Source organism: Microcebus murinus, chromosome 13 (genome assembly GCF_040939455.1).
Source record: "Microcebus murinus isolate Inina chromosome 13, M.murinus_Inina_mat1.0, whole genome shotgun sequence".
NCBI classification, from domain to species: Eukaryota; Metazoa; Chordata; class Mammalia; order Primates; family Cheirogaleidae; genus Microcebus; species Microcebus murinus.
Window position 1 is genome coordinate 38081998 of NC_134116.1, and position 17615 is coordinate 38099612.

The 17615-nt window shown below is 35.4% G+C and overlaps 1 protein-coding gene across 4 annotated transcripts in view; it reads left to right on the forward strand.

The window, feature by feature from the left end:
- TBC1D4 (TBC1 domain family member 4) overlaps positions 1-17615 on the forward strand; it is a 173457-nt gene that overhangs the window by 134291 nt on the left and 21551 nt on the right. For 2 of the 4 annotated variants that reach the window (XM_076009372.1, XM_076009375.1), the window contains exons 9-14: positions 251-325; positions 1989-2215; positions 4009-4173; positions 8426-8449; positions 15143-15303; positions 17400-17609. In XM_076009372.1, the coding sequence (XP_075865487.1) occupies positions 251-325; positions 1989-2215; positions 4009-4173; positions 8426-8449; positions 15143-15303; positions 17400-17609 (862 nt within the window). The remainder of the gene's footprint in view (positions 1-250; positions 326-1988; positions 2216-4008; positions 4174-8425; positions 8450-15142; positions 15304-17399; positions 17610-17615) is intronic. The other 2 variants (XM_076009373.1, XM_076009374.1) reach the window with 2 other exon arrangements.

Genomic DNA, 17615 nt, shown 5'->3' on the forward strand with positions numbered 1-17615 from the left:
TGTTAACCAAAATCACTTCAAAAAGCTTGGTCTGAGTTACCGAATGGACTATTTAGAAATGATGGAAACGGACTGAGAATAGTTCTGTTTATTGTGCTGTAATGGCTATTAATATAGCCAACAAATTTGAATGAACCACAAAAGGATCAATTTAATGCTAACATGAAGAGGTAACCTGAAACTGCTTTTTATAGTTTTGAAGTAAAAATTTAAATCGTAGGAAGGATTTAATTTTATTCTTTCCATTCAGGGAGCTAACAGAATGAGAGGTCGGCTTGGAAGTGTGGACAGCTTTGAACGATCCAACAGTCTTGCTTCAGAAAAGGTATCTCATCACAGCTCTCCCTTGTTTACTACTAAGTGCGACTTAGCAAAAACCAACACTGCATATGGCAATATGCATGCTTAATTATTTTATTAGGAGCTCTTTATGGCTTTTTAAAAAATAAATATTGAGGCTTTATTATTTTAGATAAGAAGATTCTGGATATTAGTATGTAGCTCTTAATTCAGCTCAACTCTCTTATGTTGGGACAGAACTCATCACTCACAGGCTAACCGTGCTCAGCCATTCTTCTTATTTATTTGTTTATTTTTTTATTTGTTTGTTTGTTTTTTTGAGACAGGATCTCCCTCTGTTACCAGGGTTAGAGTGCAGGGGCATCATCACAGCTCACCATAACCTCAAACTCCTGGACCCAAGTGATCCTTTTGCCTCAGCCTCCTGAGTAGCTGGAACTACAGGTGTGCACCACCACACCTGGCTAATTTTTGTATAGACAAGAGTCTCACTATATTGAGCAGACTGGTTTCCAACTCCTGGCCTCAAGCAGTCCTCTGGCCGTGGCCTCCCAAAGTGCTAGAATTACAGGCATGAGCCACCGCACCAAACCTAGCAATAGCTTTTTACTATTTGGAGCTAGTACGCTTTGGAGACAGTGTTTGCGCAACTGTTGATCCAAAGTTATATAAAAATGACCAATATAATTACTAATTACTAGTACAGTGATCTTTTTTTTTTCTCTTCCCATGTTACTTTTTCTCCTCATTTTTTATCATGTTAACTGCAACATTAGGATCTTCTTTATCTCATAGACAACTCTCAGTATTTTTGGTTTCCTGTTTCCTGTATTGTGCAACATGTAACCTGAGGCATATACAATTTATTTTTTTTGGATGGAAAAATGTTAAAATATTTTTATTAAACTTTTTGTTGATAGAATTGAGGACTTAGTCCAGCTGTGAGTCTGTTGTCCCTAACCCTTGCTCATCAAGCTAAACATTTCTACCGAGCTGCCTGTTCTGGAAGCATAAACAACATACCTGTCTAAATTGGAAGATTTATGATGTCTACCCGTGCAATAGCAATATGAGATGCATTCCAGCATAGCTCACTTTTCATTCATTTCCTGTTTTTCATGTGTTATAAAAGAAATTTACCTCAGGGAGCATGTAATTGGATAGAAATATCCACAGTGAAGGAAGATACTTAACAGGCTTTATTTTATTTTCCCAAAGGCTTTGCCGTGAGACTTGGACACTCAGGCATTGTGATATTGTTTTGACAGTACAGGAAGCATGCAACTGATATGTCACGGAAATCGGGGGACATGTAAACACAGACTCCACCCTCTTTTGGTCATGATCTCTCTTCATCTTTCTGACAACAATGAGAAAAGTACAGTAGCTGTAGCGTTTTACCACAAAGCGTTAGGGTAAAGAATACCTTTTCTTATCACCCCTTTCACTTTCTGGCCTATCTTTACGGATGTTGTCTTACAGCTGCTTATCAAAAGAACTGGGTTGTGGTGATACCGATTAGCCTTCAGCATAGATTGAGTAAAAGGGGGAAAAAAAAAAAAAACCAAACAGTTTTGTCATGACTCAGGAGGAAGATGAGGCTCACTGTCACTTTTGAGCTCTGCGTTTCGGCAGGTCTGCCATGACCCAGGTAGGAAAGAAAGACCTCCCTTCTGCTTGCGTTTCAGGACTACTCACCGGGGGACTCTCCACCAGGGACACCGCCAGCCTCCCCACTATCTTCGGCTTGGCAAACATTCCCTGAAGAGGATTCCGACTCCCCGCAGTTCCGAAGACGGGCACACACGTTCAGCCACCCACCTTCGAGCACAAAGAGAAAGCTGCATTTACAGGACGGGAGGGCTCACGGGGTGCGCTCCCCGCTGCTGAGGCAGAGCTCCATCGAGCAGTGCAGGTGAGTCCCCGCCTGTCTCCAGAATGTCACATCACATTCTCGTGTCACCCTGTTTGATCACTCTGGAGTCAGGAGGGTTGTGACTTCATGCTGTAGCCAACTTTTAGGTTTTAGAAACACCATAAAATTAAATTAATTTATTTACTAAGGGAAACAAGGCAAGGTTAAGGCACACCCAAAGAGAAGAGTGAATGCATTTTGGGTGGAAATTTTTTTTTCTTTCCGAAAAATGGAGAAAACAAGATATTGTGCACTTGTTTTGTCTGAAAACATGCTGACAACACATTACTCAGTCTTGATGACAGATCTAGAGAAACAAAGTCAGCAAATTTGAAAATAACATAGCAGTGGAACTTCCTGTTAGCCTAGAATAAAATACCAGGGTTTTTAAAAAATCACCTAAATTACCTTCATACATGAGATAATTTGGCTATATTTCATTACATAATAAACTAAAGCTAAATATGAAAATTGTTACAAATTTTATATAGAATCAAGGAATATCTATAAAGAAGATAATATGTACCATAATTGACAGGCACTGTTCATTAGAAATGATCTTACATGGTATTTAAAAATAATTTAACAAAGTTACTTGACATTTGGTGAGAAATGTTAAAGGGAGTAAACCTGGAATTATAGAATGATTTACTCTTTACTATGTAGCACAGATCAGAATTTATATCTTATAATTAATTTTGTTTATTTTCTTTACCTTTGAGTTTGATACAGAAAACAGTTGGATAAGGGTGGTGGTTGGAATGGGAAAAAAAAGCAGAACTTGAAGTAAAACAAGAAGGCTGATTTTTATATCAAGTGTTATCAAAATTTACCATCATTCCTTTTAAGGATAAAGTTTTATTCTCATTGCTGTTTTATGAATGATTTGAAATTAAAAATAAGAAATTTATGACATAAAACAAAGTTAATCGACAGAACTAATTATCCTCAGATTTTATTTTTGCATGTGAATGAGATTAAGTATTCATGTATATACCAAGGTTTTCTTAATGACCACTTCATTTATATTTACCCAAGGAAATAAAACTCTTTTTTTTTTCAGGAAAAATTGCTTTTAAGAATGTAAACCATCAGTTATTTTAGACTATAAGTGATATCTCACTTCTTTCCTACATTTTCCACATTTTATAATGTAGAAATTCAAACAATTTCTGTCAGTATAAAAAGATGCTATTTGTGTCATTATGAAAACTTCCTACAAAAAGAATTTCTAGATTTTGGACTTGGAATTAAACCATAGTGGCACAATTCCACAGTCTTCAGGAAAGAACATGGACATTAATGTTTGTTAAACCAAAGGTATTATGACGACTTCCAACAACCAAACATGTTGTTCTTAAATATTTAGAAGGGTTTATATCTTGAAAATAGTCTTTGAACTGCTGATAATCAGTTTTTCCTTCTGGAAACTTATTTCCTGTAATTATTTGTGCTTTCCTACTTTTTTCCCTTGAAGTGTCTTTTGCATGTAAAAACAAACACTTTTTGTCCTAAAGCTGTTAAGAGTTTTTAAGCGACAAACACAGATGGTTAGAAATACTGCATAGATGAGGAATTCAATTTGTGAAAGAGTGAAATTAGGTCATAGTCATCTAAAGACAGAACTGCATGCTTCTTCTTCTTTTTTTTTTTTTCCATGTATGATCCAGCCCTGAGCCTTGAAAGGAAAGATTAAATTAATAGCAAGAACCTGTTTAAATGCTTTTTCATAGTGAATGAAGATTTTGCCAAAATATAAATTAAGACAAATTTGCTGTGTTTTCTGTACTCAGCATTCTTCCTTCAGCTCGACGCATGCACAAGGAGAGTAATTCTTCCTCCAGTCTTCCAAGTCTTCACACTTCCTTCTCTGCCCCTTCCTTCACTGCCCCCTCTTTCCTGAAAAGCTTTTACCAGAATTCAGGTAGACTCTCCCCACAGTATGAAAATGAAATCAGGTGAGATCAGTGTTGTTTGCAACGCAAAATTTTCTGCAGTGATATACTGATATGTTACTAAAAAGTGGCTGATTAATTCTGAAGTGACATTTATGCATCCTTGTGTTGTGCTTGTTCTACTCTGTTTCTAATATATTGGTTTCAATTCCGATTAATTTTAGTAAGAAAACTTTTAAACCAGTAGTTTCAAAGCTTTTTGATGACATGATTATTGTTTAGAATTATGTTTTTTTTTTATTTTTTTATTTTTTTATTTGTGTGTTTCTCGCCTTGGACCCCAGAGTGTAAGCTTTGTGTTGTTTGGAACAAGAACTGATGCTAACACATACTAAACAAACCTTCCCTGATCATGCCTTTTTTTTTTTTTTTCCTTCTTAGCTTCTCTAGATATATTTTATAGAACCCAAAAGCCACTGATTGAAACAATTGCACTAAAGTGATAGGTACAATATATCTTTATTTTTAAGTATATAGTATATTTCCTAGGCATTTCTTTGATTTTTTCAGTGACAGACTTTTAAAATTTCAATGTAGGTCACATAGTGGGTACAGGATCATGTTGATAGCAACACTCAGATAGCATGAAGGGTCTCTTGAATCTTGTAGACATTCTATATTATTTTTGTCCCCAGTATGGAAAATATAGCTTATTAGGTGCAGTGATTTTTTTGAGAATTGACTCTTTTGAAATTTGAAATTATATATGATATTAAATGAATCATTCAAATTCTTAGGGGAGTATGAGCAGCCAGCCTCTGGAAAGTCGTGGACTAAATTGAGAAGCCTTCTAAAGGGGTTGTTGTTAGCTTAGAATTTCGGAGATACATTCCTATTTTTGTGTCTAGCTTGTCACATTCATTTTTATTGCTGTATAGTATTCCATTTAATACACTACAGTTTATCCATTCTCTTGGTGATGGGCATTTGGATTGTCTGGTAATTGGCAATTCTTATAGTCAGGGAATATGTGTTATCACCCAGCCTCTGTGCCACTACGACCTTCTCCAATATTCTTTTGGCCTATTTTCTTTTAGACTTAAGAAATTCCAAAAGTTAGCATATAAGTAGGTAATCCTCACTTGACTAGTTAAATTAGACCAATCTTCAAATTATCTCTGAGTATCTTTTGTCCATGTGTGCCCATTTTTTTCACTTCAAGAAAGATAAATAATATTGAATTAATATAATTTTGAATCTGAACTTTCCTCTGCATCAGCACGAAGTCATATGCAAACATTGAATTTGATTTCTAGTGAAGAAAATAGATGAAGAATCTATTTTAAAGGGCTTTTAGGGACAACCTAATGGGAGAAGTTTTAAAGGAAGTTAGCCACAAAAGTAATATAATATATATAGAATATGAAATACGTTTAGAGAACCAACAAGAGTCTACATATATAAAAATATCAGTATACTGGGTCTCTATTACTATTGCCTACAAAAGAGTACAACACTTTCATTCAAATCTATTTGTAGTTTCTTATTGTTATGTTAAAGTAAACATATAGAAAACCCCAGTTTCCTTCCTGAAACACAGCTATGCCTGAAAGTGAAAATTAGGAGTAGCCATTAAAAAGGCTACAGGTTAGCCGTGAATAGGATGTAGAGTACAAAAGTAGTGACTTCTTTTTCAAAAAATTATTTATATTGTTGAATATAAGGTTATTCATTTGCTTTCAGGAGTTCCTACTTAGTGGTATGTATTATTCTTGCCAATAGCTTCCCATAGCTCTCTATATCTTGTTCTAATAGAAGGATATTAAAGTCAGAGGACAAATGTACATTAATTTTGGGTTGAAAAATTTCACCATATTGTAGTGCTATATTTAAACATGGAGAACTTTTAAATTTGTAGGATCATTAAAAAAATCATTCTGTTTTCTGTACATTTATTTATTTATTTATTTATTTATTTATTGAGACAGAGTCTCACTCTGTTGCCCAGGCTAGAGTGAATGCTGTGGCGTCAGCCTAACTCACAGCAACCTCAAACTCCTGGGCTCAAGCAATCCTACTGGCTCAGCCTCCGGAGTAGCTGGGACTACAGGCATGCGCGCCACCATGCCCGGCTGATTTTTTCTGTATATATTAGTTGGCCAATTAATTTCTTTCTATTTATAGTAGAGACGGGGTCTCGCTCTTGCTCAGGCTGGTTTCAAACTCCTGACCTCGAGCAATCTGCCTGCCTTGGCCTCCCAGAGTGCTAGGATTACAGGCGTGAGCCACCGCACCCGGCCTGTTTTCTTGGCTGTAATTCCAAAAATCAGAGAGTGCTTTTGTATACACTTATCTATAGTTTTTTACTTTGACAGGATAGAATCAATAGGCCAAAAGTATACTTAAAAAAAAAAAATTTCTTAGACAAGTACAGCAGTTGGTCCTAAGCACACAGCTCAATGGATTATCACAGAGTGAACGAAGACTATTTCTCCACCACCCCAATCAATAAATGGAATGCTACCAGCACGCCTGCACCCTCTGTCATTTTCCTACTCAGTTACTACCCACCTCAAATATTATAGATTAATTTTGGCTGATTTTGAACTTTATATAAATGGAACAATACAGTATATATATATTTTTAGTCTGGCTTCTTTCACTAGTTTGTGTGATTTGTTCCTGTTTTTATGTGCACTTTACTTCATTTTTATTGTTGTATAGTATTCCATTTAGTATATCACAATTTATCCATTTCTCGTGAATGGACATGTAGGTTGTTTATAGGTGGGTTATTTTTGAAAAGAGTATTGAAGAGAGCTTTGAAAAGAGTATTGTCTTGACAATTGCCATACATGTCTTTAGTTGTACTTATATATGTATTATTGATGAATACACTGTGGTAAAATTGTGGGACAAAATGTACTCTTAATAGGTTTATTTAAATTAGTAAGTCATTTAAATGTAAATTTACTAGTTACAATCTTGAAGATAGTGTTTTTTTATTTGTATTTTGAAATGATTTCTAATTTACAGGAAAGTTCCAAAAATAGTAGAGGACCCCTGTTAACCCTTTATCCAAGTTATACAATTTTTAACATTTTACCACATTTGCTTTATCATTCTCTTTGTCCATTTACATATATACATACATATACTTACATATATATGCATATATATATTTCTTCATCCTAAGCCATTTGTGAATAGGTTTCCTGCATCATGTCCCTCTACTCTTAATACTTTAGGGTGTATTTCCTAAGAACAAGGATATCTGGGAGCATGGTTTTAATCCAGTGGTTTTTGAACTCTATGTCTCTTATTATCACTTGTTTCAAAGAGAATATCTTGCATACACAATTACCGTGATATCTGGAACTATTTAGAATAATGAAAGGAGGAGGTTCGTAATACTATCAATTATAATTTTTTTGTTACTTGGGAACATAAATATCATAGTTGCATAAAATGGATCTCTATACATAGTCAAGCAGGGAACAGAGTAGGGTAGGATTTAGGCTGACAATACTTATTACTTTTAAAAAAGCATATTATTTGGAATTTTAAATTCAGGTTAGGCATCCTTCTCTAGGAGATTCAATAATCTTGAATTATTAAAAACATGTTAGGTTACTGTTTTTAAGCAGGCTGAGAAAAAGGAGCCAAGATCTTTTGCATAATTGCTTAGTAGATTTATTTGCAGAGCACTGAAATAATAGAGGAAAGAGAATAGTGTATTTTTTGTTTTTCCTTATTTTGAACTAATTTATCAAAATTTGATGTTATTTCACTGTTTAGTAGCCAAACTATAATTTCATATGACGGTATGGTGTATTTTTATAACATTCATTTATTAAATATATTCTTTTTACCACTAAATATATTTTTTTTACCACTAGGTATGTTTGTTACTTCTTATAATTGCTCATCAGGTTTTAAGCATATGTTTAAAAAATTATCTGTATTTAAGTTCGTTGCTCAAAACTAAATGACAGTCAAAAAAGAGTAAATGACAGTCATTACTTCTATTCACTTAAAAAGATAAATGATGATCATTACTTCTATTCACTTATAAAACATTTTGGTGAGGAAATAAGATTTTTGCTGATAAAGTACTTTGTAGTAAAGTTTTGGTTTTAGTTCTCTTGTATGCAATGATAAAAACAATATAATTATTTATTATAGTTCCTTATTGAAGTAACGTTACCTATGACTTATTGATGACTTATGGGAATGATTTTTTATTCTAAATCCTGAATTGGGAAGTATGACTCTGTGTGTGCTAATGCCATTCCTTGTTTCCCTGTTGTACTAGACAGGACACTGCTTCAGAATCAAGGTGATTAGAGTTCTAAATATTTCGTTCAAAAAATTCACAGATTCTTTTCAATTGAATATCACCACTAGTGTAAAAATCAGTTTTGGTTGTTTCCTGAATGCATGCCATCTCCCTGGGTGCTGTGAGGTCTGTATAGTAGGGAAGATGGGACCCCTGGTATAATCAAAGATCACAAATAACCATTTAAAATGTTGATTGCAAACAGAAATCCTGTTTCTACTCTATTCCGTGTTGAAATTTCCTTATTACAGTCATGCTGTGGCCTTCAATCAAAGCCTAGTTTTAATTTTAAATTAATAGAAGTGAATTCGCTAGTTGGGAGTTACATATGTGCGTATGAGGAGATTATTCCAAATGCCAAGAAGATGCAGAAATGAGCATCCTAAAAGAAACATACTCATAAAATTGAAGCTGGTTTTCAACTGAAGAGGATTATTAATCTATTTCTGTTCCTCTTAATTCCTGTCACAGTGGTCACTTTGAGACACTGCTAGAGCCTTGTGGACCATTTGTCTGGACACAGAGAAACACTTAGTTCCTTATTATGGAAGTCTAACCACATCTGTGATGACATGTTTTCTCTCGACTCACATGCTTTTTTTGTGGTAAACACCCAGAATCACTGGTGAACAACTTAACTGCAAAAGGCTATTGTCTACATAGTTTTTGGTTTCTACACTGGGCTCATATATGAGCCCAGTGAAAAACATAGATGCCTGTCTTCCTATTTGGGGCCGCTAACATTTAGATTTCTTTGTAGCTGGAGTAAAAACATAGTATTAAAGATTGGACTGGAATGAATTGTTCAAGGAAAATAAAGTCCTCGGAAAATTATTTTTGCCACATCAATAAGACAAAAGTGACTGTTTTGAGACTTGTGATTGACCTATACTTTTTTGTGATTTTGTATAAGACCATTTAAATAATACTTCTCATCTATTTTTAAAAGCCCAACGGAAATGTTAGTTTTACCTCATGCCCTTTTGTATGCCTACTACAGGTGTAGAATTAGATCTGTTTGTTACTTTAGAGGTCACCTGGCCTATAATTTTCTTATTTTACACAAGGTTAGATTGAACCTCAGAGAGGTTTTATATTTCACTTGATATTATTTTCTTTATCTTAGGTTGTAAGAATGTGAATGAACATAAGAGCTACCCAGAAATATTTTAAATTTCGATATACAGAATTTTTAAAATATACATTTAATATAAAGTTTAGGAAATAAAATTCTTTGTTCTCATCATTGTTTTTTTCTACACATTACTCCACTGACTAATCTTACCTCTTATGACTCATAGTTCAGATACTGTATATTGATTTCCACTAGAATGATTTAACCACAGTTTTATTTAATTAGCATGGATTTTCCATAGGATAACCGATATTAATGTGGTTGAAAGCCAGAACTTATATAAACTATTAGTGCACCTGATGCAATTTTGAGTTAAATTGTACTGTGGATCCTTTAGAAAAAAACTAAAGTTTTATCACTATGTTGTTCCATTCGCCCTTTCTTAAGAAAGCTTTTCCAGCTTTCTGTGAAATAATTGGTATCACATTAATCAAGCATTGTTATCTATGCTGAGTTGTAATCCATTGTGATTTAGATTATAGATTTAGCCAGTGTGGGTTTTTTGGACTTTGTTTGGATGCTAGGAATTTTCATTGGGTGCTCAAGGGTTGGGAGATGGAAGGCAGTTTGCTGCTCAGCAGAACAGCACCTTTGTAAAACTGGTACAGGCAGAAGAATTTACCTTTGTGCAAAGTTACCCTAGAAGGAAATAAAACATAACTGCATCCTTCTTAAAGTTGTGTCTCTGTGAGTAGTCATTAGAGGGAACACCTTTATTCTGTACAATAGCCAGTAAATTAATTCTTATTAAGGTAGGCAAGTATGCATTAAAAATTCCGTTTTAACATAGGAAGTATGATGTTAATTTACTAGTTGATGTGGTGAAAGCTACATATGCTTGTTCAAGGATATATTAAAAAGTTATCTTGAAGCTTTCATGGGATCATATTCTATTCCTAACTTTTGATTGCTGCTGTGTACATTGAACTTGGAAATAGCCCTCCCAACCCACATGGTGATACACATAATATGGGATATTTTCTCCCCTTATAAAATCATTTGTGTTCACAGATGTGGTTCTTGATTAATTGGTGAGCAGTAATAGGAAGCGTATCTGGAGTATAAATACAAATATAAATCAATAAAAAATGGGTCGGAATTCTCCAAGTTGTATTTCCTTCCTAGTTCTTAATTTCTAATTTTATAAATTTCTGAGAGAGGTAATGCTGGCAGAGAATACTTTTCCTGAATATATTTCTTGGGAAGCAATTTTATAATGCACAGGTTTATATTCCAAAATACAAAAGAAGAAGGAAAAAGATTATATGGAAAAATAAGAAAATGGTTATATCTTGTTTCGTAATTTTTGCAGAGATGATTAAAATATCAACATATTATATTCTGCTACATTAATGTATTTTTATTTGGTTCTTTTATTTAAAAAAAAGGATATACATTTTGGAATGCAGTTATTTCAAAGCAGAGAAAAGGAAGTGAGACATTTACATAAATGAAGCACTTAATAGTACACTGAAGTTATTTTTCTGCTGAAATAAACCAAATTATTCCATTAAAAATGGAGAGAGAAGTACTTGACTAAAAGGCTTAATGCCAATTAGAGGCTAATTTTTCCACCAGAAATAGAGAGGATCCTGGAGTCTTTGCAGCTTTGTTTTTGTGGTCCTCTCGAGCTTGTCAGAACTAATGTAAAGGGTGTTTATATTGGCATGATAAACTACTGTACCTGAGTGTCCAGATTTGGGACTACCTGGGCTGGAATCATGGCTCTTTTAGGTATTATCCATGTGAATGTGGGCAAGTTCCTTAGCCTCTTCCTACTTTAATTTTCTCACAAAAAATGGCAATAGTAATTAACACCCACCCTGCAAGGTTGCTGTGAGGATGAAATTAATTCATACTTGTCAAATATGTAGAACAATCAATACTGAAGTATGTGCTTTTATAAGTCTTAGTTTTACTATTACGGTTATAGTAAACACCACATGTTGTTTTGTTTTTATTTTCACTCAAAAAAGTAGACATTATGCTTGCCTACATACTAAGTTTCATTGAAGGAGAAGTTAAAGTGAAACTATTGTTGTAGTAAAAAATCAAAAAACAAAAGAAATAAACTTTCCCTCCTCATCCTAGTGTAGTTTCTAAGTCAGGGTATAGGAATTTTGATGCAAAATCTTTCATATGGTTTTGATTCTTGAAATGACTTCCTTAAGAATGTCAGATTGCTGACTATATATAAATCAAACAGTAAATTGCTGTAAGTTACACTGACTGGTTTAAACCCTTACCTGGAACCTGATTTCTGAATACATATCTTCCCTTATTAAATGAAGCAGAGCAGCTTTTGCCTTATCTCAGCAACCAAACTGCTTTTTCAGGATGTCGTTTTTTAGTACAAGATAAAAGCTCAGTGGTCTGTTATGTAAGTTCTTCTTTTCAGTGTATTATTATATCTTATATTTTGACTGCTAATTCTTGGCTTATTACTGGCCATCCAATTTAAGACATGGGAAGAAAATTTGTCATTTGACAGTTTATATATATTACAGGGTTAAAAATGTAGATATAATGAAATTTTCAAATAGGTATCAGTGGGCATTTGTGTTTATAACATATTTCCCAAAGGCTTATATTTTATAGACTGTCATGAAACTGAGATGGGTATTACCCAGTTTTATTTTTAGTATTTTCTAAACACTTGATATGTCATTAGAAGGCGATTTTTTTGTTGTTGTTTTTTTTGAGAGGGAGAGTCTAGCTCTGTCGCCCTGTAAGTGCAGTGATGTCATCATAGCTCATTGCAGCTTCAACCTCCTGGGCTCAAGCTATCCTCCTGCTTCAGCCTCCTGAGTAGCTGGGACTACGGATGCATACCACCAGGCTCAGCTGATGTTTTCTGTTTTTAGTAGACACAGGGTCTTGCTCTTGCTCAGTCTGGTCTTGAACTCCTGAGCCCAAGCAATCCTCCTACCTCAGCCTCCCAGGGCACTAGGATTATAGGCATAAGACACTGTGCCAGCCAAAAGGTGATTTTTAAAAGATGTTTTAATTGTAGCATTAAAATATAAACATTTCAGAATGCTTTGATTTGGTTTACTATAGTTTTGTTTGTTAGAGCTACTAAAAAAGTCAAGAGAAACTGATATTTGTTAAATTTTACCTTGTGAGGCATTGGAATAGTGCTTTTCCATAAGTTTTTTATTTAACTTTCAAATCTTAGATTATAAATTAGATGTCCTTATATAGAAAAGGAACAACACCTACTAAAAAAAAGAAGATGCCTTTTTCTGTTTATTAACAGTATTGTTGTGGTTAATACCTACCAGTGCCATCAAGAACTCAGTCCATACTTTTTCGGAAACAAAGCTATTAGGACTTTCTGCCAAAAAAGACTTAAATCATGACCACCAATAAACAGTTTTAAGAAGGTAAATCTTTTATTTATTCCTGACATGTTAGCCTGGCCAATAGTTTTTTGCCCATTTAACTTAACCTTCTGAGTTAATATTTCATTTGGTTTCATAAAGTATTAATTTATTCAGTATTTGTTGAGTGCTTACTATTTACCCTTTACTGCACTAGAAGCTAGAAATATACCTATCGACTGGGGATTTAGCAAATAACTGCCAATGAGTTAGTGTTACAAAAATGAAGATACTGAGTACTTCAAGAGTATTTATGAGGATATAACTATTATATATAGAACATTTGAATCACAGTTTTTAGAAGGGAAATACTTGCCTTAATGCTTTCCAAAGTGGAAGTGAAGGGGAACATATTTATTCCGTATTTCAGGGAGTTTTGAACAGTGGACACATGTTAGGGTTATAACTTTTCCAGGATACATAGCAGAGGCGGCTTGACTATATCAAGATGTGCCTATCAGCTACTGTACTTTCTAAAGTATAATAACCCATTATGATACCTGCTGTCTGCATAGCAGCTCAGAGGTACGTCCTTTTCTTAACTTTCACTTAGCTAATCTAGAAGTAATATTTCCAGAAGATAGATCCAGAATAAAACTGAATTGCCTGTTAAGTGTGGACATATAGAGTACATTAAAATATGACAAGCAGGTATTGAAGTGCTCCTGTCACTATTAATTGCCTCAGCACTTTTGAGTGCCTTTGGGTGTCTGAGAGAGTTGTGACTTTTCTAGCTGAGCATCATTTCTGACCTAAGTACTGACCTTCTTTATTCCGTCAAAAGTCCCACGTATTGCTTCCCTTGTTGGTATCACTGCCTGTAAATATTGGTGTCTTCATCATTCACTGTGAAACTGAAAAATGTAAAGTATTCCTACTACGAACAGCAGCGGTTGTGCAGTCTTCCAGCTGCAAACATAGTTGGTCTCAAAAGCAATTTTGAATCACGATGACTTTTTATTGCAGAGAGGCATAGCATGACAGAGTGATCTTTTCTAGGAAATGAAATTCTTAGAGCAGACGAGTGTTTCCCCATGGGAGTTTCACAGAGCACTAATGTAGAACGATGTGACACCACCTTCCCCCGCCTAAATTGGAGGACGTGATTGTAGGGTCAGTTAATTTAAATAAGTTAGGGGATTTCTATACAAATATTTTTCTGTTGGTGAGTCATAATGCACGCCAGCATTTTAAGTGTCTAAGGAGCTCTACTATAAAGAAATCTGGTTAATATTTTTAAACTTAGCCAATCCTATCTTATTTACCCCAATTTTTAAAAATATATCATCTAACAATAACACCAAAGTTGACCATTCTGCCTATATTCAGAATATTGTTGTCATGATCCAGCTATTGGTAGCTAACAATTCAGAGACAGATCTTAACAGTCAGAAAATTAGAAGCTATCTTTATCAACCTATTTTATAAGAGCTATAAGAAAAGCTCTTTATGAGACTTTTATGGCATATTTGCATTGTTTAGAATAAGCTGTTAATTTTATTTCTTTAGCAAAGCGTGGGTTCATTACTTAGGCAACCTTTATTCCTTCTTTTTTTTTTTTCCTTTTTTTTTTTTTTTGAGACAGAGTCTCACTCTGTTGCCTGGGCTAGAGTGCCGTGGCATTAGCCCAGCTCACAGTAGCTTCAAACTCCTGGGCTCAGGTGATTCTCCTGCCTCAGCCTCCCAAGTAGCTGGGACTACAGGCATGCGCCACCATGCCTGGCTAATTTTTTTTTCTATATATTTTTAGTTGTCTAATGAATTTCTTTCTATTTTTTAGTAGAGATGGGGTCTCACTCTTGATCAGGCTGGTTTCAAACTCCTGACCTTAAGCAGTCCGCCTGTCTAGGCCTCCTGGAGTGCTAGGATTATGGGCATGAGCCACCGTGCCCAGCCTATTCTGTCTTATAAGTACTTCTCCTCAGATTAGAACTAGAGCTGGTTGGTTACTAAGGAATGAGTAGAAACAGGCGAGCTGCTCATGACTGGGCTGTGGCCTCCATTGCACTTTTCCCAGGCTGTGGTGGCCTGGGTGACGCATTGCTCCATGTTGCCTGTGGCTTCTGCTTGCCCGCAGTGGAACTTGTGAATGGCTTGTTCTCCAGTTTCGTTGGGAAGTGCCATGTTGTGTGGTCCTCCTTACAAGCTACGTATGTATTCATTTGCTTTCTACAGTGATGGAGAGGGGAGAAAAAGGACCTCATCTACCTGCAGCAATGAGTCCTTAAACGCTGGAGGAAACTCTGGCACTCCTCGCCGAATCTCCTGGCGACAGCGCATTTTCCTCAGGGTTGCATCTCCCATGAACAAATCTCCCTCGGCAATGCAGCAGCAAGGTTGGTGTGGTGCTCCCTAGGGGGTTACTCCCGCGAGCGTCAGAAATTAGGCAACGGGATGCAAGTATGTTGTATGTGAAGAGATTTAAGTGATTGCAGTGGAGAAATAACTTCCCTCTCGGTATCCGATAGAGTGGTTTACTTCTCAGGTGTCATTAGAACACATTAGTCATTCACTGCCTGCCTGCTGAATGAATGAATGAGTGAGTGAGTGAATTTCAAACAACCTGCATTTGGGCCTACGTCACAATGCATAGGGAACTGTGATAGTGCTAGAAAAGAAGTCATAAGTCTTTTTATTGGAAAAGCAACAAAGTCTTTTACAAGAGTCACACGTAAAACAAAGTGACATAGAAATGTTGAACAATAAAGAAATGGATACAGTACACTAGGCAGATGTCAACCAAAGGAGAGCACAGGAAGCCCTCTTTGAATATTAGACCTATTGGAAATTAAAGTGAAAGCATCCAAAGGGGCAAGGTAAATATAACAATAAACTAAACAACTATGATAATGAGAATATATCTTAATATAATGATACGGACTTGAGAGCTAGAAAATAATATATAAAAGAATTTTGTAGAGAAGTAAATAAATTAAAAGCTCTTGTGGGAGATTTTAACATATTCCTCTCTGGAAATTCAATATAGAGAAATTAAGTATAGATAATATTTGAATAATATAACTGGACAAGCTTGATCTAATATTTACACAGAACTTTGCCCCCTATAGAGAAAACTCATTCATTTTTAGCACACTTGGAACATTCACAATATGTAATTATGTACTTGGCCACAAAGATTTTTAAATAAATTCCAGTTAATAATGATCATTTATACTAATATTCTCTGACTCTAATGCTAACAAAAGAAAGAAAGAAATCAAGAATTAGAGAATGATTAAAAAAATGATAAGAAAACTGTACTCTTAGAAACTTGGAGGAGGAAAATACAAAGATCAGAGCCCTACATATCAAAATTAAATGGATTTGCAGGGCAATGAATAGCCATGAATGCATTTATCTAACACTATAAAGGCCCCAAATCAATTGTACTGAGTGTTCAACTGAAGAAGCTAGAAGTGGAGCTAGAGAGTAAGATTTTAAAACAACACAAATAACAAAACATAAGGAAGTAAAGAAGTGTAAGATCAGAGGTCAATGAATAAAAAAAGAAGAAGAATACAATTGGCATTACTAAAGATGAAATCAACTCTGTCTAGGGTAGTCAGAGAATGCTTCACAGAACAATTTGATACTTACTTAAACTCATTGCTGGGAGAACCATGTTTAGAAAGAAGCAATGGCAAAGCTCTAGAGTCATTTGAGCAAATTTTGCAGACCAGAGAATCTTGAGACATTCCACATGGTAGGTGGGCACACAGGATGGGAGATTGAAACATGAGGCTGAAAAGTTTACTTGAGGCCAGAATCTGAAGGGATGTATATGCTATTCCCAGTCGTCTGCACTTTGTTTTCTGTGATGGAAGCAAATTGAAATGGTTTAAGGGATGTGATCATGTTTGTTAATAGGAAAATAACTGGCAATGGTGTGAAGGATGGGCTGGAACAAAGGAGAGAATGAGCACCCAGAGATCAGCTAAGAGGGTGTGTTGCAGGAGGAAAGAGCAGAGGGAGTGCTATCCTCAGTCAGGAGAGACCAGAGGTGCCCAGCTGCTTTGCTTTTGATAAGTTCTGATGGTAGTTACCTTAGGAGATCACTAACACCTACCCACTTAATCCTCTTGTTTTGCACAGCCAGAGAACATACACATAAGTAAATTGCAGAAGTGTTGGACTCAGGGGATAGGCCAGTTTATTTTGGAGTACCTATCTTACAGATCTTTTTTTGTGTAGAAAGAAGAAGTGGTGAAATGACCTGTGCTTTCATTTCACCATGAGAGGGAAATCTGGAAGGGGAATTTCAGTCTAGTGAATTTACTTTAAACATTTGTGCTAGAAACTAATAGTTGCTGGGAAAGTAGCTTTGTGGAAACCTTTAAGTGTGGAAGATAAGATGAGAGAGTGTCAGTTCTAGAGAGACTTCTGTAGTGTGTTGGCTACTGAGGAATGCCTCTCACTGTTTTCTTCTACGCAGATGGGCTGGACAGGAATGAGCTGCTGCCACTGTCCCCTCTTGCTCCAACCGTGGAGGAGGAACCGCTGGTTATATTCCTGGCTGGTGACGATGACCCAGAAAAGATTGAAGAAAAAAAGAAATCAAAGGAACTGAGGAGTTTGTGGAGAAAAGCTATACACCAACAAATCTTGTTGCTTCGAATGGAAAAAGAAAACCAGAAACTTGAAGGTTAGC